Source organism: Gigantopelta aegis, chromosome 7 (assembly GCF_016097555.1).
Source record: "Gigantopelta aegis isolate Gae_Host chromosome 7, Gae_host_genome, whole genome shotgun sequence".
NCBI classification, from domain to species: Eukaryota; Metazoa; Mollusca; class Gastropoda; order Neomphalida; family Peltospiridae; genus Gigantopelta; species Gigantopelta aegis.
In genome coordinates this window covers 44,994,900-45,019,603 of record NC_054705.1, presented here as the reverse complement: position 1 = coordinate 45,019,603, position 24,704 = coordinate 44,994,900, and the positions used below count along the sequence as shown (strand labels likewise).

General features: G+C 36.4%; 1 protein-coding gene across 1 annotated transcript in view; it reads left to right on the top strand.

Moving 5' to 3' along the window:
• Positions 1-24,704, top strand: part of LOC121377400 (PAS domain-containing serine/threonine-protein kinase-like) — a 72,518-nt gene that overhangs the window by 31,594 nt on the left and 16,220 nt on the right. Inside the window, exons 6-11 of the mRNA XM_041505381.1 lie at positions 9,957-10,097; positions 16,411-16,542; positions 19,434-19,551; positions 22,024-22,193; positions 23,468-23,573; positions 23,897-24,008. Of these exons, the coding sequence (XP_041361315.1) occupies positions 9,957-10,097; positions 16,411-16,542; positions 19,434-19,551; positions 22,024-22,193; positions 23,468-23,573; positions 23,897-24,008 (779 nt within the window). The remainder of the gene's footprint in view (positions 1-9,956; positions 10,098-16,410; positions 16,543-19,433; positions 19,552-22,023; positions 22,194-23,467; positions 23,574-23,896; positions 24,009-24,704) is intronic.

Below are 24,704 nucleotides of genomic sequence, written 5' to 3'. Positions count from 1 at the left end.
CTAGTGAGGCCTGTTGTATTTTATATTAATAAATGCAAAGACTACATAATAATATTGTTGATAAGACATATTAGTTGTAAAGTGATTGTCAGTATGTGGCAACAGTATAATATGTTCGAACATTTTTGTGTTTCTGTACCCGGCTGTGGACAGTTTTGGCAGACTGGTAACACATTTTCTTAATAATTAAAAATACACGGTTTAACCAAACACATTAAAACTTGGAGGGTAACTAGTTAAAAGAACAATTTTTTTTGTTAAATTATTATATCTTGCTTTGGTGAGATGGGGATGCTTTTTGCAAATTTGCAAAATCGGCCTCTGGAATATCCACTGATGTGTCATATTTACATCTATGCTGAACAAGATTTATGATGAAATATTATTACATTTTGTGTGCTTTTCTTCTAATTAGGTCCATTTGCTTCAGTTTACATTAAAAATGTCATAAACAATTATCTTTTAAAAAATGTTTGTATGCTAGTCTATGACCGTGTGGCTTCCTTGTCTTCGTCGGCAGTTGATTCATCTAAGACAACATTTCCAGGATTAGGGACAAAGTCTCTGATAAGTGGTTCAAACTGATACGGTTTGATGCCATTAGCACAAGCTGGACACAATTCTTCGTCACTCGAATCGCTAAGTTCGTCCATGCTGCTTGGTAGTTTCTTCAGTTTTCCTCTCATCAATGACGTCACGGGTCTAGCTCATCAATTGTCGACAGTTTCCGGCAAACATCAGAAATTGGCCAAAAAAAATCCCAACCAAGACGGGCACGCTTAACTTAGTCAATAAGTGGAGCGCGGTAGTTGCGTGTTGTGGTTGATGACGGCAAACAATTCATTACGCCGTATATATGGTTTGGTGTCCGGTCTCCTTTAAGGTGATCTTAGCGCTAAGATCGCTTAGTAAAACAGTGCCCTGGATACTTTCATGCTTGTTAAAATATAGGTGAACATTATTTTATTCCAAAATGAACTAGCGTGAACAGTTTCGTGTTATATAATAAAAGAACATTCAGGAGTCAAGTTGTGGGTCACAGTGAAGAGTTAGGAGGACAACGACGGCACTTGATGTTATTGGTGTGGTAAATTTCGAACCCTGACCCTAACCCTGTATTACTGGTGAAAAGATTAACAAATATCTTTAGTTATCTTGGGGAAAAAGACCTTCATTTTGACGAAGTACTTTTAATTAATTAATTTATTTACACTACACATAAACAAAGGAAAAAAGGTTTGTTTAACAACACTACTAGAGCACATCAGCTATTGGTATGTCAAACATTTGGTAATTTCGACATATAGTCTTAGAGAAGAAACCCGCTACATTTTCTCATTAGTAGCAAGGGATTTTTTATATGCACCATGCCACAGATAGGATAGCACTTGCCACGGTTTTTGATATACCAGTCGTGGTGCACAGGCTGGAGCTAGACGTAAATAAGGATTAATATACTAACAGATCAACATACTATGACATGTGATAAGTGACTTGCACTATATGGCATTCATGGCACTGAATTTACTTGAAAATTTATATTAAATCTAATCCCACTTTAATCAGCAGATAAAAAAAAAAAAAAAATTCATAAAACAAATTTGTTCAGGATAGTGGCAGGTGATTTATCGATCCGATCGTCTCGTATCTCGAAGTCTGCTCTTGACTCTGTTTTATGCAGAGATCCAAATTCAGGATAGTGGCAGGTGATTTTATCGGTCAATCATCTCATATCTCGAAGCCTGCTTTTGACTCTGTTTTGTGCAAAGACACAATCTGGAAAGTGTATATGGCTTTGTTGTCGAGATTTCATAACGTAGTTATGTGACTAAAACTTGTCGGTAATTCGACTGTGTACTGTTGTTAAGACACACTGCTGTTGTTAAGACAACACTGCTGTTAAAGACACACTCAGAGCTGCCAACTGCTATGTTTTTGGCGTAGTTTGCTACTCTTAGTCGACGTTTGCTACGCTCATATCCAAATTGTTATGCTCAGTTGAAAAAAATCCAGTATGATACGCTAATGAAAACCAGTAATAACTTTTGCACCAGATAAATATAACTGGATGATTAGTGTATTTGACCAAAGTTTCTACTAACGAATTATGTTTTATTTGCCAAGCATATAAGTTTCATCTTTATCACAAATTATAGGTCTACAGAGTACAGTTGAAAAGCAAGCGATTTCTGGCAATTATACAAAAAATTGGATGTAATCTTGGAATACAGTAACTAAAAACTGAATTCCTCATTTCTGTGGCTTTTTAAAAAAACTTTTATTCCAACATATAAAAGTATAATTTGCGGATTAAGAACCACTGTAAAACAGTTATGTACAGTAAGATGTATCGCATACTATAAAACCTTCAAAAAACTGTTCTTTAGTTATGTAAGTTGTTATGCTTGCATGCCGTGAATATAGAAAATTGCATGTGAACATATGCCAGTTAGGAATAGATTAATTTAAATTTTAACTTGAAATAAGAACATAAGCATTCAGATTTAGTACTGATCACATCATCGCACAACAGTTAATTTTTGGTTTATTGCATTTGGATACTGTTTAAAAAAAAAAAGAAAAAAAAAAGGTTATTCACAGGGTGTGCACTTTACGGTTGCCTGATCGCCCGTGGCGAGTCAAAATAGTGTCGGGCATGTCAAAACCTTATCATGTGTCACCCGCCTGGCTACTGAAAATTTCCACATATTTTATTACATGTGTATGTATCAAAATGCAAATAACTAATGTTTGTAAGAGATCAGAAAGTTATTTTTTAATTTTTGTTTTCAACTGGTTTCCTATTAATATCTGCACAACCAAAGCCATATGGGATATAATAGCGACCACTTCCCCAGTATATCGAGCAGTCTAAAACCATTCGGAATGCCTCGGCTGGTTTTGATTATGTATTTGGAAAACCTCGGCCATGTAAATGTATTCGTAGGTAGACCGAACCTTGGTAAAACATTCCAGATGTTTGATTGTGTGGTTCCTGTGACAACATAATAATTAGAATTTAATTACAACAGTTTGTAATAAAACTAAAACAAGTTCGGTTTCCTTCTTTTGTGTTGTTATTATTGTTTGTATGTTTTTAAAGTGCAATTTAAGTAAGTTTTTTTTTTAAACGAAATTTGGTCGCGGGCCATTCAAAAGTTGTACGGGTGAGTCAGAGTGTTGCTGTGAGTGGCCCGATTGGCCAGTCAAAAAAAATCCCTAGTGCATACCCTGCATTCATAATCCTGTTCAAATTGCCTGACTGATTTGACAACATTCGTTACATTTCGGGTATGTCCATATCCCTTAACCGACGACAAGCGTTATCTATGCTAAAAATAGCATGACCCAGTCTTTGCAGTTACTATGACAGTTATTTGGTTTTATTTGGTGTTTTCTTTTGCTGTTGTTTATGACATTCGGCCATGCTACGCTCAAATATCATTTGCTACTCTCATCTTGTCATGAATGCTACTCTTACTTGTGTCTAGGGGTTAAGACACACTGCTGTTGGTAACACACACTGCTGTTGGTAACACACACTGCTGTTGTTAAGACACACTGCTGTTGGTAACACACACTGCTGTTGGTAACACACACTGCTGTTGTTAAGACACACTGCTGTTGGTAACACACACTGCTGTTGTTAAGACACACTGCTGTTGGTAACACACACTGCTGTTGTTAAGACACACTGCTGTTGGTAACACACACTGCTGTTGTTAACACACACTGCTGTTGTTAACACACACTGCTGTTGTTAAGACACACTGCTGTTGGTAACACACACTGCTGTTGTTAAGACATACTGCTGTTGGTAACACACACTGCTGTTGGTAACACACACTGCTGTTGGTAACACACACTGCTGTTGGTAAGACACACTGCTGTTGGTAACACACACTGCTGTTGTTAAGACACACTGCTGTTGGTAACACACACTGCTGTTGGTAACACACACTGCTGTTGTTAAGACACACTGCTGTTGGTAAGACACACTGCTGTTGGTAACACACACTGCTGTTGTTAAGACACACTGCTGTTGGTAACACACACTGCTGTTGGTAACACACACTGCAAGGCTTGAACGTAAGAATTTATCACCCAAGGCAATTAAAAAAACCAAATTGCCATCGGTTAAAGGGCCCACCAACAGCAATTTGAGTATGCTGACGCCATTTTTTTGTAAACTGACTTTTGCAGCAAATAAACTTGACTGAAAGGTTAGTTTTCTGTATGTACATGTAGTCAAATTTCTTCAATGTATGTCAATAAACTTCAATAAACAAGAATATATTATAAATGGAATCATGGACTACTAGCATAAACTAACATTTAACGAAAACTGGTGTTTCTTAGATGAAGTTGCCCAAGTTTTAGGTGAATATGACATGAAAATTGTTGTATGGATGACATTAAATTGTATACAGTGTTCTTGCTGGGTGAAAATTAAAGGAGGGAGGTTGTGCGGCCCACCACCTTAGCATTTCAAAAAAGAAAAAACCCCAAAAAGTGAAAAGCAAAAAAGAAGGGAATGTTTTGTTACCGTATATCGTTGTGTGTTGGTCGACTTTGTGGAAATACCTATCCCTTACTTTGCCCCTCCGTATCTGGTACTGAAAAGTTGGTTCGATGTACAAGCTGCCTTATCTTTTGTGTACTGTTAGTTAAAATGTAGTTACGTTAAAACGAAGTATCGGTCTGACATTCACGTATATTCGTTTTGCTAAACCAATCAAAGTTCTAATATTATTATTTTAATAAAGATTTAAAGATTTCTGAAAAATAATAAATTTTTAAAGTAATCCCCTGCTGTGGGGTAACATTTTTCTGTTCTTTTTATTTCCATTGAATGAATCGATCGCATTGATATTGCCAGCTAATAAAAGTAGTTTCGTGTTTGTAAAGGCGGTGTATATATATTTGGCACCCAAGATAAATGATTTTAATAATGAACTCTAGCGCTTCAGTTGTTTTTATCAGCAGTGCTATCCACCCCCCACCCCCCCAAAAAAACAACCCCACAAAACCCCCCAGTTTTTAACCGTTTCTAAGATTTTATAAAGAATTGCTGAATAAACAAATGACAGTAAGTACAAATCATCAGTTACGACCAATTAAATCTGCAACTGAGGATAAAATATCAGACACGAGTTAGTGGGCACAAACACAGAATGACCGTTCTAATCACGTGAGAAATTTGGCTCCAAATAAGTGGTTTTATATTAAATGTTTCCATTGCTAAAGGGGGCGAGATGTAGCCCAGTGGTAAAGTGTTCACTTGATGCGCGGTCGGTCTGGGATCGATCCCCCTCGGTGGACCCATTGGGCTATTTCTTGTTTCAGCCAGTGCTCCACAACTGGTGTAACAAAAGCCGTGGTATGTACTATCCTGTATGTGGGATGGTGCATATAAAAGATCCCTTGCTGCCCATGAAGTGGCTACAGCGGATTTCGTCTCTCAATATCTGTGTGGTCCTTAACCATATGTCTGACGCCATATAACCGTAAATAAAATGTGTTGAGTGTGTCGTTAAATAAACCATTTCCTTCCTTCTACTGCTAAAATAAAACATAACTGTTATTGTGTGTATCAAACATACAAATGGATACTGTTACAAAATAGTGTTCAACTATGTTGCGGTCACTGCCGTAAGCTACTGAACAATTTCGTCAGTTGCGCTTTCGTACACAACACAGCTTATTTCCTTTGATGTCCAGTGTGTAGACTGATCGATATTTTTCAGTGTGAAAAAAGTGTGCATTTTGAAATAGCGGAGCTGGGTGCTATAAATTATAACAGAATGCAGAAAAATAAAGAGAGGCGCAGAAAAACAAATGGGCTGCCATTAACACGAAAACGAGGAGGCAAAATGCAGTGAGAACGTATATTATACAACACAGGGTACGCGTATGAGTAGTTCCATTGAGTGGTACTAACTAAACGCCCATTAACTCAAACCAGGACCCAATCGCCCGTGTTAAATACTGGCAGATAATGTTTATACACATCTATACATTTTGCCGCCGGTGATGAGCTTTACCGACGGCAGTAATTTTTATCTGGCGATACAAAAGTGCCATCGGTGATGCCTCCAACCGACCGCAGTTTATATGTCACCGACGGCAGTTACCGCTGTTACTTTCGAGCCCAGCAATGCTGTTGGTCCCACACACTGCTGTTGGTCCCACACACTGCTGTTGGTCACACACACTGCTGTTGTGAAGACAACACCGGCATAAGTGTTGGTGTCATTCAAGAAAGGTGTTAATCATTTCCACGGGCAATGGGCTGTAGATGTTTAATTTTCATTCTGATCAGTTGTAGTAATGGTAAGTTGTGTGACACAAGTTGTCATATGGCAGTAGATATTTCTGCGTTTGCTTTTCGTCATACAGAATATTGCATCATTTAATGTGTGTAGTTGGTAAGTCTAGTGAATAATTTGTTATCTTATTTAGCATAATTTTGTACATCATGTTTTTAATTTTAACCACAGAATTCCAGTATCTCTATGCTATGATTTTTGTACTTTGTTCTATATATGAATAAGTAATTTTCAAAACGCGATAAATGCCGGTTTTCATATCTCAAAGTTGGCCATGAAGGTGTACTGATGATTTACAGTATGACAAAGTTTCCGTCAAAATGCAAACAAAATATTGTTTGTCAAAATGATGTAAATATAGAAATGTAAACGAGCTTGCTTGTCATACCATTTTTGTGAAACGAGTGGACAGTTTTGGTATCTGACGAGCGAATTTTAAAGCGAGTTTCATAAAAATGGTATGACAGGCAAGCTAGTTTAGTATTTTATTAATTACAAACCAACTGTAAACAAGCTGCAGCGCAGAAGTAAGCGGATGTTGAGATCTGCTACATGTTATTTTTCTACGAATTGGGTCAGCAAGTGATCTACGTCACACGTAAACGAGATGGCAGCAATGTACAGTTTAGATTTTGGCCTGAAGCTTACATTAATTGTTAGTAATGAGGTTTTGAAGTTCACAATAATGACTGAATTGTTGATCGGACCAGCAAAAATTGAGCTGAGTGAATGGGATTGACTAGATGTGACAATGACATTTTATGCACAGAGCAGTGAAAAAGAGTGGCAGGTTACATCGTTTTGGCTTCATACACGATAGGCCTATCTTATCGCAATTTCAATTCATGATATTTCGTAATGGTACACTTTTAAATTATACTATTTTGTACAAACACGGTTAGATACGTTAATAATCTCTGAACAAAACATTTTTAATAGCAATTTTGCACTCAATGTTTTCTAGTGTTCGGAAGAAGGATGCGTCATGCACCCATTTTATTTTATTGCAGGGAGATGCAAAGTGATGTCATTCAAATTGAAAAATTACACCGCGAGTCTGCGCGTGCCAATATTACACTAGTTAGATATTGAGTAATTGTTGTGACATGAGTTATATCTTACACTGATGTGTTATAAACAGAGGATTCGTCACAAGTGGGTTTTAATATGGAAAATATCAACCGAGTCTTATGTTAATCGGTATTTGTCGAGGCTCTGCACCGCGAGTCTGCACGTGCCAATATTACACTAGTTAGATATTGAGTAATTGTTGTGACATGAGTTATATCTTACACTGGTGTGTAATAAACAGAGGATTCGTCACAAGTGTTTTTTAATATGGAAAATATCAACCGAGTCTTATGTTAATCGGTATTTGTCGAGGCAAATGCAGATTAACTAGACGAGGTTGATATTTCACATATTAAAAAACACAAGTAGCGAATTCTATTTATCCTATAACACTGCTAAAATAACATTTTAATTAAATTTTTAGTAAATCACAGTACTAAAGTCGCCGCCATCAGTAATATGATTGTTTGACGTCACACATTTTAACTACAGCTTTGAAAACGTTACTCTCAGGTACACAGGTCTTGTTGGCTTGTAAGCAAATGCCCCATCCACAGCAAAAAACATTACCTAGAGACTTTGCAAATTTGCATACCATTATTAACCGGGTTAATAATATAAGACTTCATTATATGTGGTCACGTGGGATAGAAAAAGTACACCCGAGGTGGTGAACATTTCAACCTGGGACGAGGCTTGCCGAGTCCCATGGTCAAAATTTTCACCACCGAGGGTGTACTTTTTCTATCCCACATGACCACATATGATGGAGTCTTTTTCTCTCATTCATTCGGTAAATAAACCATTATTTTACATGAACAGACAAAGATGGCTGAACAATTAACTTTTTCATTTGACCATTTTGTCATAAATAAACTGCACTATCGTATTTACCGTGTTTTTTTCATGTGTTAAATAATATTTAACACCATAAATTAACAAGATAGCTTTTAAAATGAAGGTTTTAATTACAGAATATTAATTTAAAACTGTCTACTGACCTCATTCACCACCTCACATTAATATGGCGTCATATATTACCACTGACATCATGTTAAACGCAAGCGCGTGATATCTCATGTAAGATAGAAATTTCTTACATGGCTTTCTTTCATGGGATAGCTCTGTTCTATATACCTGAGGATGAGAGAAAGTAAATCATCACATGGGTTTATGACATGGATAAGTTATAGGATAAATGGATTTATCATCCATTAAAGGCTTTTGTTGGAGATATCGCTGGCACTATAATTTGTGATATTTTCGCAGGAGATATCGCTTCTTATAATCTTGATAGGTCAAATTTTAATCACAAGACATTTTTTGCTACGTCAATGTGTTTGTTTCAGTGCTAAACCTACCATTAGTGATGTCACACCACTGCCGTTCTGCTAGTTAACGAGCCTACCGCTGACATTCAACCCACATTACTGACATTATTTACAACTGTCGCAAATGAAAAGAATGATAATGGATGATAAAAAGAATACCCCCCTCGTGTCTTGTAACATCATAATTTATCAGCATGAGTTGATAAAAGTATAGCCTCGGATTTCATACTTTTATCAATTCGTGCTGATAAATTATGATATCACAAGACACTCAGGGAGTATCCTCTATATATTTAAGGATTGTCTGTTACTTTGTTTATGTTCATTGGGGTATGAATAAACAAAATCATCTGCGAACTGTGTGATTTGGCAAAGACATTCACATATAAGCTTGCATATTTTTGCCGATTGCCGGGGTTGTGAATGTCACTTACTTTTTGCAAAGCATGCATGAATGCTTAAATTTTTGGTAGTCCACCAGAAAAGGACCTATTGAAATCTACTTCATCGTCCAGTATTTTCACATGTCCAAATAAGAAGTTTGTTTTATTCAAGTGCAAGGACAATGTTTTTGGTTGTTCAAAATAAAACTGCATTGAATCTTTTCACTTGTCCACCAGCCAACCATTGAGATACATTTTTTTAGCCTGAGCAGATTTTCACTTGTCAGGACAAATGGAAAATGTTTTTTGTCCTAAGGGTTGGAATTGCCTTAACTACACTTCACAACAGTGATTGATTTATTTTTCTTGCCCATTTAATTAAAGTAAGAATGCATTGATGTTGTAAGCTAAGGTTTGTTTATTCTAGAACGATTCATAGACATAAATTTCACCTACAAACTCATTTAATCATATGTGGAAAAACATAGTCCACATTATGCAACAACATAAAAAATGTAACAACTCAACCATGAATATCAAGTTTAGAAAGCATTAATTTGTTTAAATATTTTAAAAACAATGATCCAACGTGAAATGGTGACCTGACACACTTAAGTCAATGTATGATACCTAAATACATACTTAAAGTACATAAATAAGTATCATACATTGACTTAAGTATGTTTATGAATACGGAGCCTGGGAAATAAGTAATTCAACAAACATTCTGCAAACTATGAGTAATGATGTCAGTACGCTATTTCCAGTTTAAATTGGTTACTGTGACTACGCGAGATGCGTTAATTGGAGCTGCTAACTGTGTGTTGTTGTTGTGTCTGCAGGTTGATGCGATTGACTCGAACGATCTCGTCCTCCCCGTTTCTCTGTGGGTGAAGAAACTTGACTACCAGGCCGAAACTCGCTGCCTCTGTGTCATGGAACCAGTCGACCGGTCCGTTGGAACTGTCGTCTTCGACAAGAAGGTTCGTTCACGTCTTTGTTATTACTTTCAGGGTTCTAGACTAGTGGTCGCCCCCGACTTTTATTTCCAAAGCGACCACCATTTTGTTTTTTAATATGTGTCATCTTTGACAAGAAGGTTAGTTTTTTGTTACTTTCAGTGTTCTAAATTAGTGATTGCCCCCGACTTTATTGCTAAACGGGCGACTATGAATTTGACAAAGATAGTCTGTCAAGCGACCACCATTTTGTTTTTTAATATGTGTCGTCTTTGACAAGAGGGGAGCGAGACGTAGCCCAGTGGTAAAGTGCCCGCTCAATGTGCGGTTGGTCTAGGATCGATCCCCATCGGTGGGCCCATTGGGCTATTTCTCGTTCTAGCCAGTGCACCACAACTGGTATGTACTATCCTGTCTATGGGATGGTGCATATAAAAGATCCCTTGCTATTAATGAAAAAATGTAGCAGGTTTCCTCTCTAAGACTGTCAAAATGACCATATGTTTGACATCCAATAGCCGATGATTAATAAATCAATCTGCTCTAGTGGTGTCGTTAAACAAAATAAACTCTTTTTTTCTTATTGCCAAAGCGACCACCATTTTGTTTTTTAATATGTGTTGTCTGACAAGGTTAGTTTTTTGTTACTTTCAGGGTTCTAAATTAGTGGTCACCCACAACTTTAGTTATGGTGAAGGGTATTTATGAATTTGACAGATAGTCTTGTCAAGTTATCATGATTCAAAGTTAGCAGTCAGCAATAGCTGATGTGTATTTTTGTGATGGGGTATTGTTAAACATTCATTAATTCAAACATTTGGTTATCTGAGTTGACCTATATTGTCTAAGGACAACCATGAATTTGATGAAAGATATTCAGTCCAACTATCGTATTTTCCCATGTATTATGCACACTTTTTTTCCAAAAACTACAGAAAAAAATTATCTTTCAAAAAAATGTCTAGCGATCACCCATAAAAAAAATTGTTGATCGGTAGTTTACAGTACTTTACAGGTTATTGACAGTGTTCATTAAAACAAAACGCCAAAACACTCTTTAAAATCGCTTTTCACTTGTGATGGTTGTACTAAATGTAAAATAAAAGTACAAAAGCATCCATATCTCGCCTAAAAGTGCAGAAAAATAGATCGTCATTTTTTTAAATTTCCATGAGATTTAATTCGGCCATTTTCATCAAACCGGAAATATATGATACTATAAAATTAGAAACCTTGCGCATTCACGTTAGACACGATAACCAAATGTAATATGCTATATTTTTGTTTTCATTTATTTATTAAACGTGTCACGTCAGGAATTAGTCTTCGAATTGAAGAAACAAAACATACCTGATTTTTGCAGATGCATTGCAATGTTCTGTAATAATATTTATCCCAGTAACACAGCAACGTGTATATGTGGTTTATTTTTCAATACAAAATAAGCCACCATTGTTGAAATAACTGTTATATTTTGTATATAAATTAACCCACATACTGAAATAATAGTCGGAGTGTTTTCTTACTTAATTGGTCTTTTCTTTCCGTGGCCTGTACCTGTGGTTTTTGATTGGCAGGTGTATATTTAGACGGTCCCTAGACACCCTAGACACACTAAAAAGACATGCCTCTTTTATTAAGATCACAGGGTATTGTGTGATAACCTCAAATCGTAATGGACTTTACCAGCTTTATTACTGTAAGCAATTCTGTAAAACCCTTGATTAAGTAGACTTTCCCATCTAAAATCACAAAACTGACCAATTACGTAGTCCCAGAGAAAAGAAAATTATGACTTGGGTATTGTGAGTAGTCATTTTTGCTCGAACGTATCCTACTAATAGGCCTAATAATATGCATTTTTTCTTTGAATTTTTTAAAAGAAAAAGATACTATAACTCCATTTCATTATATTGATGCAAAATGAAATATATTTGGTTAAATAGTTTATTATACTATTAAGTTATTTATATTGTTTTACAAGTCAGGTTGATGAAAGCGAAGCGCCTTGTCGTAAATTAGAGCATTTGTTTACACTGTGCATAATAGAGAATTTGAACCTGAGCTGACGTCACTTCGCCCCAAGCTATACCATCGGACGTCACAAAAATGAAACAAAATGGCTGCCCCCAGTTAGCAGGAATAATCACGTTTTTTTATTAATTCTAAAATTACGTGTTTTTCATTTGTTAAAGTGTCAGTATGTTTTGGTGGTCCGGGTATGCATCTTTCCAACACATAAGGCTCTTGTTGGAGTTTAGTCTACCTTTAATCATTTACAGTGTATGGGTATATGCTTTTGTCTTGCTTTATGCATGTGTGACATGTAAGTATGCAAGTACTAGCCAATGTTTTGTGTGATATGTAGGTCTATGTACAAAAGCACCTAACTTAAGTTTTGTTTCTTGAATATACTGCTACTTTCACTTTTAGTTCATTTTGATGACAGGTGCAAAACTGTACATCTTGCATTCACCATCGATTTTGTGGTTTAAAAAAGCGGTGTGCATTATATTGTGGTTTATGTTTTTTCTTGGAATAAATGTTCAAATTGGGGGTGGGCATTATATATCAGTGCGCATAATACATGGGAAAATACAGTAGGTCAAATTGTGGATTTGTATTTTAAATGATGTTCTGATTTGTGTACTGTTGTCACATTAAAATCAAATATATTACGTCAAACTAGGTCAAATTTTGAATTTTTATTTATTAATCATTTATTTTCTTCATATAGGATCATCAAACCTTGCATTCATACAATATCATCAAACCTTGCATTCATACAGGATTATCACGCCTTGCATTCATACAGGATCATCAAACCTTGCATTCATATAGGATCATCAAACCTTGTATTCATACAGGATCATCAAACATTGCATTCATATAGGATCATCAAACCTTGTATTCATACAGGACCATCAAACCTTGTATTCATATAGGATCATCAAACCTTGTATTCATATAGGATCATCAAACCTTGCATTCATATAGGATCATCAAACCTTGCATTCATACAGGACCATCAAACCTTGCATTCATACAGGACCATCAAACCTTGCATTCATACAGGATCATTAAACCTTGCATTCATATAGGACCATCAAACCTTGTATTCATACAGGACCATCAAACCTTGCATTCATACAGGACCATCAAACCTTGCATTCATATAGGACCATCAAACCTTGCATTCATACAGGGTGTATACTACCAAATCAAATCCCATAGATGACAATAGTAACATATGTGGCTAAAACTCCTACCTGCAACGTATCAACCGACATAAACGCCACAGATATAAATACTACTACCCCTCACACTTAAAGTGAATCAGAAAAAATTGGGGGTCAAGCTGCTTGTTTCTGAGATAACGGGTAGCGTCTATGTCTACCCTAGTTCCGCACAAAATTCGAGTACTTTTTTTTTACATGTTTCAAGGACAAGGCTACTTGACACATTGGTACTAGATGAAATATTGCATATTTTTTTTACCGAGATGAAACTATTATTTTTTACAACCAACACACTCACATTTATAACAAATCACAGGACTTGTAGTGTTCACTTCTCTATCAAAAGTTGAGTGCACCTCGAACTTTGACCCAGCCGGAAGTTATTTGGTTTAGTACTACCTATACTGATAACATACATTTTTCAAAAAGTGTCCAGCTATGTGTGTTTATGACAACCAGGATCTGGTGTATTCTGACATAAACTGACAACCTCACTGAAACTGTTGTTTCTACAGTGCAACCTAATATAATGTATACCTCAAAAAGCATGTATATTGCATATAGTTTTGTACAAATGCAATATGTCATATTAAACAACAAAATATTCTAAAATAAAAGCTCCTGAAGATATTTACTTTCAGTTGGGTATGTGTACTCAGGTATATATGTAGAGACAACAAAGATAGTCAGAGTACCTCTACCCCTTTAAAGAATTCCATTAAAACACATGCACTTGATTGACCCCTAGATTATGAAGACCTTAACAGGCACCTCAAAGAAATATCAGTATTAAAAAAAGACACTGTCTGAGGAAGGAAACACAAACATGACTGTACATGTATGAAGTAATGACTTAATGTCCTGAACATTAGTGTTGGGAGGAAATCCTGTATGCTGGGTGTGGGTGTCTTCAAGTTACCAGGTGTGGGAATTTCAAATCCATCGGCCATGCTGATTTTCATAATGAACCATCAAAACCATTGGCAGCCACCAATATTCCTGACTATATTTTATTTATAGTCTACTGTAGTTGGAGGTTTTAATAGTTGTGATATCTGGAATTATCATGCAGCTTTCACACATTTATTTTTGATTAATTACTGAAAAAAACCTATTTTTAAATGACAAAATTACCCGAACATCTATTTTCTTGCATTATTTTCTAATCAGGATGAATACAATATGTATATTAGATGTATTCCTACAATCTGTAATCCAGCATTTTATTTAGCTAGTAACATTAGGTAATACAGCTTTAACAATAAAATAAATTATCAACTTAATCCAAGGCAGATAATCAAATCTGAAAAAATTGGTTCTGAATCTAGTATAAACTCAAAATGCTTTTCATGAGAGCTAACTAAGTGATTATTAAGAAGAAAAAAATGATCTGGAGATCTAAGTATATGTTTAACAACCTTATTGTTATGTACAAATAAGAACAGAAGGCACAATAGTGACAACAAATTTAATTATGTTTTTGGTAAAGTTTTTCTTCAAATTTACTTTAAATTTTGCATAAAACTACAAATTTGTCTAAAATATAACTTAGCACCCTATAAATATGTCAAAATGACAATAAAAATCAAGTTCTTTACAAATTTGAGTTTTCAGAATTTCATACATAAAAAATTAACAATGTTAATGGAAACTAAAGACATTAACCCACTATTGGCAAATGCTATTTTTAATATAAAAATAAATTGCTATTAAAATCTTAGTTCAGGTTACTTATATATAATACCATATTTAAGAGCAGTTGTATATGGCAAGTCAAATACCATGTAAAAAGAAATGATTGAAATCTTTACAGTATGAATTATAGGCCAAAACCAACTTTTCTTCAGTACTAACTTTGATTCAAACTCCATTCAGAGCCATGTACAGAGATTATTGTCAAGGTCAAGGTCATTGTGAACTTGCATGGTCAAGTGATAGCTAATTAATCAACCAGTATAGTTTAATTAAATAAAATGACAAAATCATAATATTTTTTATTATGCACTGAATATGTGCTATAGGGTGTATACTACCAAATCAAATCCCATAGACGACAATAGTAACATATGTGGCTAAAACTCCTACCTGCAACGTATCAACCGACATAAACGCCACGGATATAAATACTACCACCCCTCACACTTAAAGTGAATCAGAAAAAATTGGGGGTCAAGCTGCTCGTTTCTGAGATAACGGGTAGCGTCTATGACTACCCTAGTTCCGCACTAAAATTCGAGTACTTTTTTTTCACAGGTACCCCATACATGTTTCAAGCACAAGGCTACTTGACACATTGGTACTAGATGAAATAAAATTGCTTATTTTTTTTACCCAGATGAAACTATTATTTTTTACAACCAACACACTCACATTTATAACCAATCACAGGACTTGTGGTGTTCACTTCTCTATCAAAAGTTGGGTGCACCTTGAACTTTGACCCAGCCGGAAGTTATTTGGTTTAGTACTACCTACAGAACCATCAAACCTTGCATTCATATAGGACCATCAAACCTTGTATTCATACAGGACCATCAAATATCAAACCTTGCATTCATACAGGACCATCAAACCTTGCATTCATACAGGACCATCAAACCTTGCATTCATACAGGACCATCAAACCTTGCATTCATACAGGACCATCAAACCTTGCATTCATACATACAGGACCATCAAACCTTGCATTCATACAGGACCATCAAACCTTGCATTCAAACCTTGCATTCATACAGGACCATCAAACCTTGCATTCGTACAGGACCATCAAACCTTGCATTCGTACAGGACCATCAAACCTTGCATTCGTACAGGATCATCAAACCTTGCATTCATACAGAATCATCAAACCTTGCATTCATATATAGGATCATCAAACCTTGCATTCATATAGGATCATCAAACCTTTATTTAATATAGAATAACGCCCCTATAACTAGGTCACTGCAGCCTACTTTCGACAGGCATATCATGTACTTCACTGGTGCTCGTTTTGTTTCCTCTTGAACAAGCATAGAAATAATAATATTAGACTCTTAGCAGTCATAGTTTTAAGAATGTGCTGATGTGTTGTTAAACAAACATTCCTTTCCTCTCAGGGATCCGTTTTGTCCTGTGACCAGAGAATGGCCAGTCTCCATGGTTACCCTTCACCAGATGAGATCCGCGGGCTGTCGATGAGACATCTGATTCCCACATTCAAGCAGCCCAGTTCTCAGTCGTTCAGCAAGGTGAGCAGGAGATGAATAGGTTCTGGCACGTGAGTCCTGCTGTAGATGGGCTTTTCTGACAAGTTTCAATAAAATCAATCTTTCCATTTATTGATTTTTTTAAGACAAGTGTCCAAAATGTCATCTAAAGAACAGGTCCTAGAAATAATTTCTACAACAATTAGTTTTATATTTTTAAGTTAATTATTATATGAAGTGCACTGGAATATTTTATTTTCGTACTGTAATGTCAGGGCTTCTAGATTATGGTAGCCCTACTCCCATGGCTATTCAGTGTTTGGCTAGTAAATAACTACTATTGCCATGCCCGACGGCTAGTGAACAAAATTTGTCAAATGTTGCAGTTAAGTCTATTTTTGAAAACTATCTACAATCAATCAATGAGTCCAGACCAATACATGAAATGCCCCCCAAAGAACTCGATGTAATTCTGTGCAAGTTTTTCATCAGTGTACGAAAAGAAACCGGGGGACATTACGAACCGAACAGTCTTACCTCTTTCCAAAGCAGTATCGAAAGAACATTGAAACGTAGGCGATATGGATTTTCAATAACATCATCCATTGAATTTTCAGTCCAGAGAGGTCCTAAAATCCCGAAAAATTGAATTGAAGAAATCCGGACTGGGCAATCTGTCTCTGCATGCCGACCCACTTAATGACAACGAGATTGAACAGTTGTGGGAAAATGGTGTCATTGGTATTAACAAGCCTATGAGTGTAATAAACTGTCTCTGGCTTTTCAATGCCATCCATTTTGGCCTCCGGGGAGTGAACGATTACTATAACATGCGTTGGGGTGACGTTTCAATTTTGCATGACGATGATGGTCACGAATATTTACAGCTGTCCATGAGGCAGGGAATAAACCGCCCTGGCGAAAATCCCCGCGATTGCAGAGACGTTGTTCCAAAAATGTGGGCAAACACACAAAATCCCCTTCGATGTCCCGTTGAAGTTTTCAAGTTTTATTCTTCAAAGCGACCGCGAAACTTCTGTGAAGCTGACGACCCATTCTACATTGCTACACACACACTCGGTATGCCAAAAGCAGGAGAACAGTGGTTCCTCAGGCAATGCATTGGTAGAAATAAACTTGCTGGACTGATAAAAACCATGTGTTCGAGTGGTAATATTTGTACCACTAAACGCCTGACGAACCACTCTGCGCGCAAATATCTGGTCCAAAAACTGAACGACAATCACGTTCCTGCTCATCAAATCATGCAGATAACAGGACACAAAAATATCCATTCAGTTAATGCATACTGCCATATAAATCACGACCAACACAAAGAACTGTCGCACATTCTGTCAGCGCCATCTACATCTGGTGAATACTCAAGTTTGGTTCCCGTGTGTTCGTCTTCGAAGGAAATCCGACAACACTTAAATTCTAAACAATCAAACATCATCAATATTTACGGCGGTGTGAACACCATGTTTGGAGGCAATGTCAGTGGGGGCAACATCGTAATAAATGTGGCTCAGCCTAAAAGTCCTGTTGTCCCCCTAAAATGATGAAGAATCATTTTCGACAGTGATTCAGACTCAGACTGAACTTGATGAAGCCCTTAAATAGGTCAGTGACGTAGATGGGCCTATGTCTGACAATGACGTAGTACTCAGCAAAATGCCGCGAAAAGTTATTTTGAAAAATTTGTCTATTGTCAATTATTTTATTACAATTTCATTGTTTATATATAAAACTGTTAAATTAGTATTAAATTGTTTAAATAGCTACAATCTTTGTTTCCGCTTTTAACCTAGTTTCAGAAAGCATAGATAACCTTCAAGGTGTATTGACAAACCGATTATCAGCTGAGTGATTGACATGTACATGTATTCATACGTCATAACAGATTGTTACGTCCGAGTGTTGGGGTTTTGTTTATTAATCATTTAAGTGGAAAATAAACAAAATTGACAGTGATATGATAAATAGAATTCGTCACGAGTATTTTTTAATATGGGAAATATCAACCTCGGCCTGTTAATCTGTATTTGTCTGGCAGAGCCTCGACAAATACAGATTAACGAAGCCTCGGTTGATATTTCCCATATTAAAAAATAATCGTGACGAATCCTCTATGTATGTATGTATGTATTGATGTATGAATATCTATATATTGTATGTATTTCACGGTTGACTGTTACATGCATAGATATTAACGCACTGGCGCAGGGGATAATCAAATCCTTTCTGGCCTCACAAATTCCCCCGTGCCGTTGCTGGGACTCGAACCTATGGCACCGAATCGCCCACAACTTTGCAGACTTGCCGCGATACCTTTTGAGCTATTGAGACATCCATAAAAAGGATGCTCTTTAACTCAACTATATGCATGAGGTCTACAAGTTATGCGGTCGATTCCGCTTACGTGCATGAAACAGTGGGCAGACCTGGCACTGGCTAGTATGTATTGATGTATGAATATCTATATATTGTATGTATGTATGTATGTATGTATTGATATATTGATGTATGTATGTATGTATTGATGTATGAATATCTATATTGTATGTATGTCGAGGTTGACTATGTATTGATGTATGTATGTATTGATGGATGAATATCTATATATTGTATGTATGTCTAGGTTGACAGTGTATGTGTGTATGTATGTATGTATGTGTGTATATATGTATGTATGTGTGTATGTATAGTTGTCTTTGTAGCATCATTCAAGCAGTCTTTCCTTTCCTCAGTCTCGATATATAATATACAGAACACAAGATTGCCTTAGTTTTAAAATCTGCTGAAGCGTTGTCAACAATTTCTTTGTTTTCCTCACTGTCTAGGCCAATAATGATATGTTAAACTCCAAATATCCTAAGTTATTAATATGCTCAAGTGTCGTTAAACAAATATTCCTTTCCTTTTTTCTCTAGGACGTGAAGAAACAGCAGGCGACGGGGAAGACTAAATCCGGCGCTTTGTTTCCTCTCAGTATCATGGTGAGCCTGGCGGACGAGTCAAAGGACATGCGCAACATTCCTCCAGATACAGGTTGTTACTTTCTCTCATTCTTATTGTCCTTTCCAAATACCGGTTTTTACTTTCTCTCATTCTTATTATCCCCTCCAGATACTGGTTTTTACTTTCTCTCATGCTTATTATCCCCTCCAGATACTGGTTTTTACTTTCTCTCATTCTTATTGTCCCCTCCAGATACAGGTTGTTACTTTCTCTCATTCTTATTGTCCCCTCCAGATACAGGTTGTTACTTTCTCTCATTCTTATTGTCCCCTCCAGATACAGGGTTTTACTTTCTCTCATTCTTATTGTCCCCTCCAGATACAGGGTTTTACTTTCTCTCATTCTTATTGTCCCCTCCAGATACAGGGTTTTACTTTCTCTCATTCTTATTGTCCCTCCAGATACAGGGTTTTACTTTCTCTCATTTGTATTTTCCCCTCCAGATACAGGGTTTTACTTTCTCTCATTCTTATTGTCCCCTCCAGATACAGGTTGTTACTTTCTCTCATTCTTATTGTCCCCTCCAGATACAGGTTGTTACTTTCTCTCATTCTTATTGTCTCCTCCAGATACAGGGTGTTACTTTCTCTCATTCTTATTGTGCCCTCCAGATACAGGTTGTTACTTTCTCTCATTCTTATTGTCCCCTCCAGATACAGGTTTTTACTTTCTCTCATTCTTATTGTCCCCTCCAGATACAGGTTTTTACTTTCTCTCATTCTTATTGTCCCCTCCAGATACAGGTTGTTACTTTCTCTCATTCTAATTGTCCCCTCCAGATACAGGGTTTTACTTTCTCTCATTCATATTTTCCCCTCCAGATACAGGTTGTTACTTTCTCTCATTCTTATTGTCCCCTCCAGATACAGGGTTTTACTTTCTCTCATTTGTATTTTCCCCTCCAGATACAGGTTGTTACTTTCTCTCATTCTTATTGTCCCCTCCAGATACAGGTTTTTACTTTCTCTCATTCTTATTGTCCCCTCCAGATACAGGTTGTTACTTTCTCTCATTCTTATTGTCCCTCCAGATACAGGTTGTTACTTTCTCTCATTCTTATTGTCCCCTCCAGATACAGGTTGTTACTTTCTCTCATTCTTATTGTCCCTCCAGATACAGGGTTTTACTTTCTCTCATTTGTATTTTCCCCTCCAGATACAGGGTTTTACTTTCTCTCATTCTTATTGTCCCCTCCAGATACAGGTTGTTACTTTCTCTCATTCTTATTGTCCCTCCAGATACAGGGTTTTACTTTCTCTCATTTGTATTTTCCCCTCCAGATACAGGGTTTTACTTTCTCTCATTCTTATTGTCCCCTCCAGATACAGGTTGTTACTTTCTCTCATTCTTATTGTCCCCTCCAGATACAGGTTGTTACTTTCTCTCATTCTTATTGTCCCCTCCAGATACAGGTTGTTACTTTCTCTCATTCTTATTGTCCCCTCCAGATACAGGGTTTTACTTTCTCTCATTCTTATTGTCCCCTCCAGATACAGGTTTTTACTTTCTCTCATTCTTATTGTCTCCTCCAGATAGTTTTTACTTTCTCTCATTCGTATTTTCCCCTCCAGATACAGGGTTTTACTTTCTCTCATTCGTATTTTCCCCTCCAGATACCAGTTTTTACTTTCTCTCATTCTTATTGTCCCCTCCAGATACAGGTTTTTACTTTCTCTCATTCTTATTGTCCCCTCCAGATACAGGTTTTTACTTTCTCTCATTCTTATTGTCCAGTAGCCCAGTGGTAAAGCACCAGCCTGATGTGCATTCGGGCTAGGATTGATCCCCATCATTTGGCCCATTGGGCTATTTTTCGTTCCAGTCAGTGCACCACATTATAGAGTTGATAATAGACCTCTGACTGTTATTTAACACTACAAAATTTATTACAATTGAACTCCCAAATGTTATTTGGCAGTACAGTTGGTAATAGTTGACCTCAGACTGTTATTTGATACAACAGAGATGATAATAAATGATCTCCGATTTGTATTTAACACTACAGATTTGATAATAATTGACCTTTGATTACAAGTTAGACACTACAGAATTGGTAATAATTGACCTATTGTTATTTGACACTATAATTTTTAATAATTGACCTGATTATTTCAAATTTGACAACAGAATTGATAATACTTGACAATACTTGACCTGATTGTTATTTGACACTACATAATTGGTAATACTTGACCTGATTGTTATTTGACACTACATAATTGGTAATAATTGACCTGATTGTTATTTGACACTAGAATTGGTAATAATTGACCTCATTGTTATTTGACACTACAATGTTGATAAAAATTGACCTTGGATTGTTATTTGACACTATAGAGATGATAATGATTAACCACTGATTGTTATTTGACACTATAGAGATAATAATTGACCTCAGATTGTTATTTGACACTAAAGAGATGATAATAATTGACCTCGGATTGTAATTTGACACTACAGAGATGATAATGATTGACCTCTGGTTGTTATTTGACACTACAGAGTCGATACTGAAGTCACATGAGCCCGATGAGGTGTTTGTGGGCATGATCTGGGTGTTTGCCAACATCAGCGGCATGATAACGTTCCTGCCGGACGGCACCATCCACAACGTCAACGAGAACTTCTCCAGGATGCTGTTTGGCTTCAACAAGGACGAGCTGGTCGGAAAGGTAGGTGCAGTCAGTGAAACCTGGATAAACCGGATCATGTCGGGGACCTAATGTGTATCCGATTTAGACAGGATCCGGTGTTCAAAGGGTCATGTTTTTAGAATTTAGACAATTCGGAACTGTGAAACTTGACTGGTTGTGACAGGATTCCAGCTTGTTCAGTGTCCTGTTTAGACATGTTTCACTGTCCTATTTTCATGAATAAAGTTGGCTGTTTTGCTTCACGAGTAACCAGTTTTATGAATAAAGGTTTCTATTCCATTCATGAGTAAAATGTATTTATCACCAATTTCACTAATAAAGCTAACTATTTTGTTTCATGAGTAAAAGTGTTTATACCCAAGTTCATGAATAAAGCTAACTATTTTGTTTCATGAGTAAAAGTGTTTATACCCAAGTTCATGAATAAAGCTAACTATTTTGTTTCATGAGTAAAAGTGTTTATACCCAAGTTCATGAATAAAGCTAACTATTTTGTTTCATGAGTAAAAGTATTTATACCCAAGTTCATGAATAAAGCTAGCTCTTTTGTTTCAAGCAGACCTCCCCATGAAAACAATTCAGGGAGAGTGATTAATTGGTCTTTTTACTTGGATTATGAGGTGCCATTTAAGATATTACTATATTGATACTATATAAATTCACATCCTAAGGGGGTCATAGTGAAGGCTGTTCACAAGTAAAATGTATTTATCACCAGTTTTATGAATAAAGCTAGTTCTTTTGACTTAGATTATGAGGTGCCATTTAAGATATTACTATATTGATACTATATAAATTCACATCCTAAGGGGGTCATAGTGAAGGCTGTTCACAAGTAAAATGTATTTATCACCAGTTTTATGAATAAAGCTAGTACTTTTGTTTGATGAATAAAGGTATTCCATTTCAAGAGTGAAAGGTATTTATCACCAATTTCATGAAGAAAGGTATTCCTTTTCATGAGTAAAAGATATTTATCGCCAGTTTCATGAATAAAGGTATTCCATTTCATGATTGAAAGATATTTATCACCAGTTTCATGCATAAAGGTATTCCATTCCATGAGTGAAAGATATTTATCACCAGTTTCATGCATAAAGGTATGCTCCACGACAAAAAGAGAACAGTTTTGATGAGAGAAATTGCCAGGTTAAATGTTGCCAATGAAATGTAACCTAATAGTGTTTGGTAGTTAAAAAGAACCATGTCAAACTTATGTGATTTGTTGATATTTTGTTACACAAATGATAACATGAGTAACATTTCTGAAATAAAACTTGTCTTTCTTGCAGGATATTTCAACACTTATTCCTGACTTCTACGACATTCTGGATCTCGAAGATGATGACATGCCACTCCCTCCCCTCGGTGATGAAATTGTAACAACAAACGTCAACGGTATTTCATTATGGCAGGCATTTTACTTATTTGGATAATGTTGAAAGAAGAAAAACAAAACAGCTTTTGGTAATATATATTGCTGGGTTTGAAAACCCAAACCAACTCTGCAGAAACATGTTCATTTGAGGATTGTTATTTCTTTTACGTTCATTGGGTTTAAAAAAGAAAACAAATCATTCCATAGTATAAAAAAGGCGTTCCCTGTGGGAAGGACTATAGGTTCTGTCACTTTAAAAGAAACATTCCTTTCCTTTACTATTCAAATTTGACATGGTCCGTTATTGTGGTTGAGTCTTCTGTGAGCTGTGTTTCTGTTTCAGGTGATGAACTGCTGGATGATCACCATGGAGTCTTGAAAGAACTTCAAGAACTGAATTTAGACTCCCCCGAGGTGACATCCACCCCAAGATCTAGAGTCTCTTCACATAGCAGGTCAGTTAGTCAAACGTCGAAATATGAAGGAAGGAAATGGTTTATTTAACGATGCACTCAACACATTTTATTTACGGTTATATGGCATCAGACATATGGTTAAGGACCACACAGATATTGAGAGATGAAATCCGCTGTCGCCACTTCATGGGCTACTCTTTTCGATTAACAACAAGGGATCTTTTATATGCACTGTCCCATAAATAGGATAGCTCATACCATGCCTTTGATGTACCAGTCGTGGTGCACTGGCTGGAGCGAGAAATAGCCCAATGGGTCCACCGACTGGGATCAATCCCACACCGACCGCACATCAAGCGAGCACTTTACCACTGGGCTACGTCTCACCTCCTCGAAATATGAATGCATGACAACACCCCAGCACCAAAAATACATATCGGCTATTGGGTGTCACAAATGGTAAGTACATGTGTATATGAAAATATTATTTATATATAATTATGTAAAACCATAGTGTAAGGAGCTGTGGTGAAAAGTATTATACACTACATAAATCGAGGTAAGTATATTCTAAAACTTTGTATAGAAATCAGAGTTTTTTAAAAACTTCAAAATTAATTCTAGGTGGAATTTAAATGATTCAAAAATATTTCTGTTGCCAAATATATCATTTCTCGTCAGCTTGAGATGATCACACTCCACCAAAACGTGGCGCACAGTCAGTTTAAACTGACA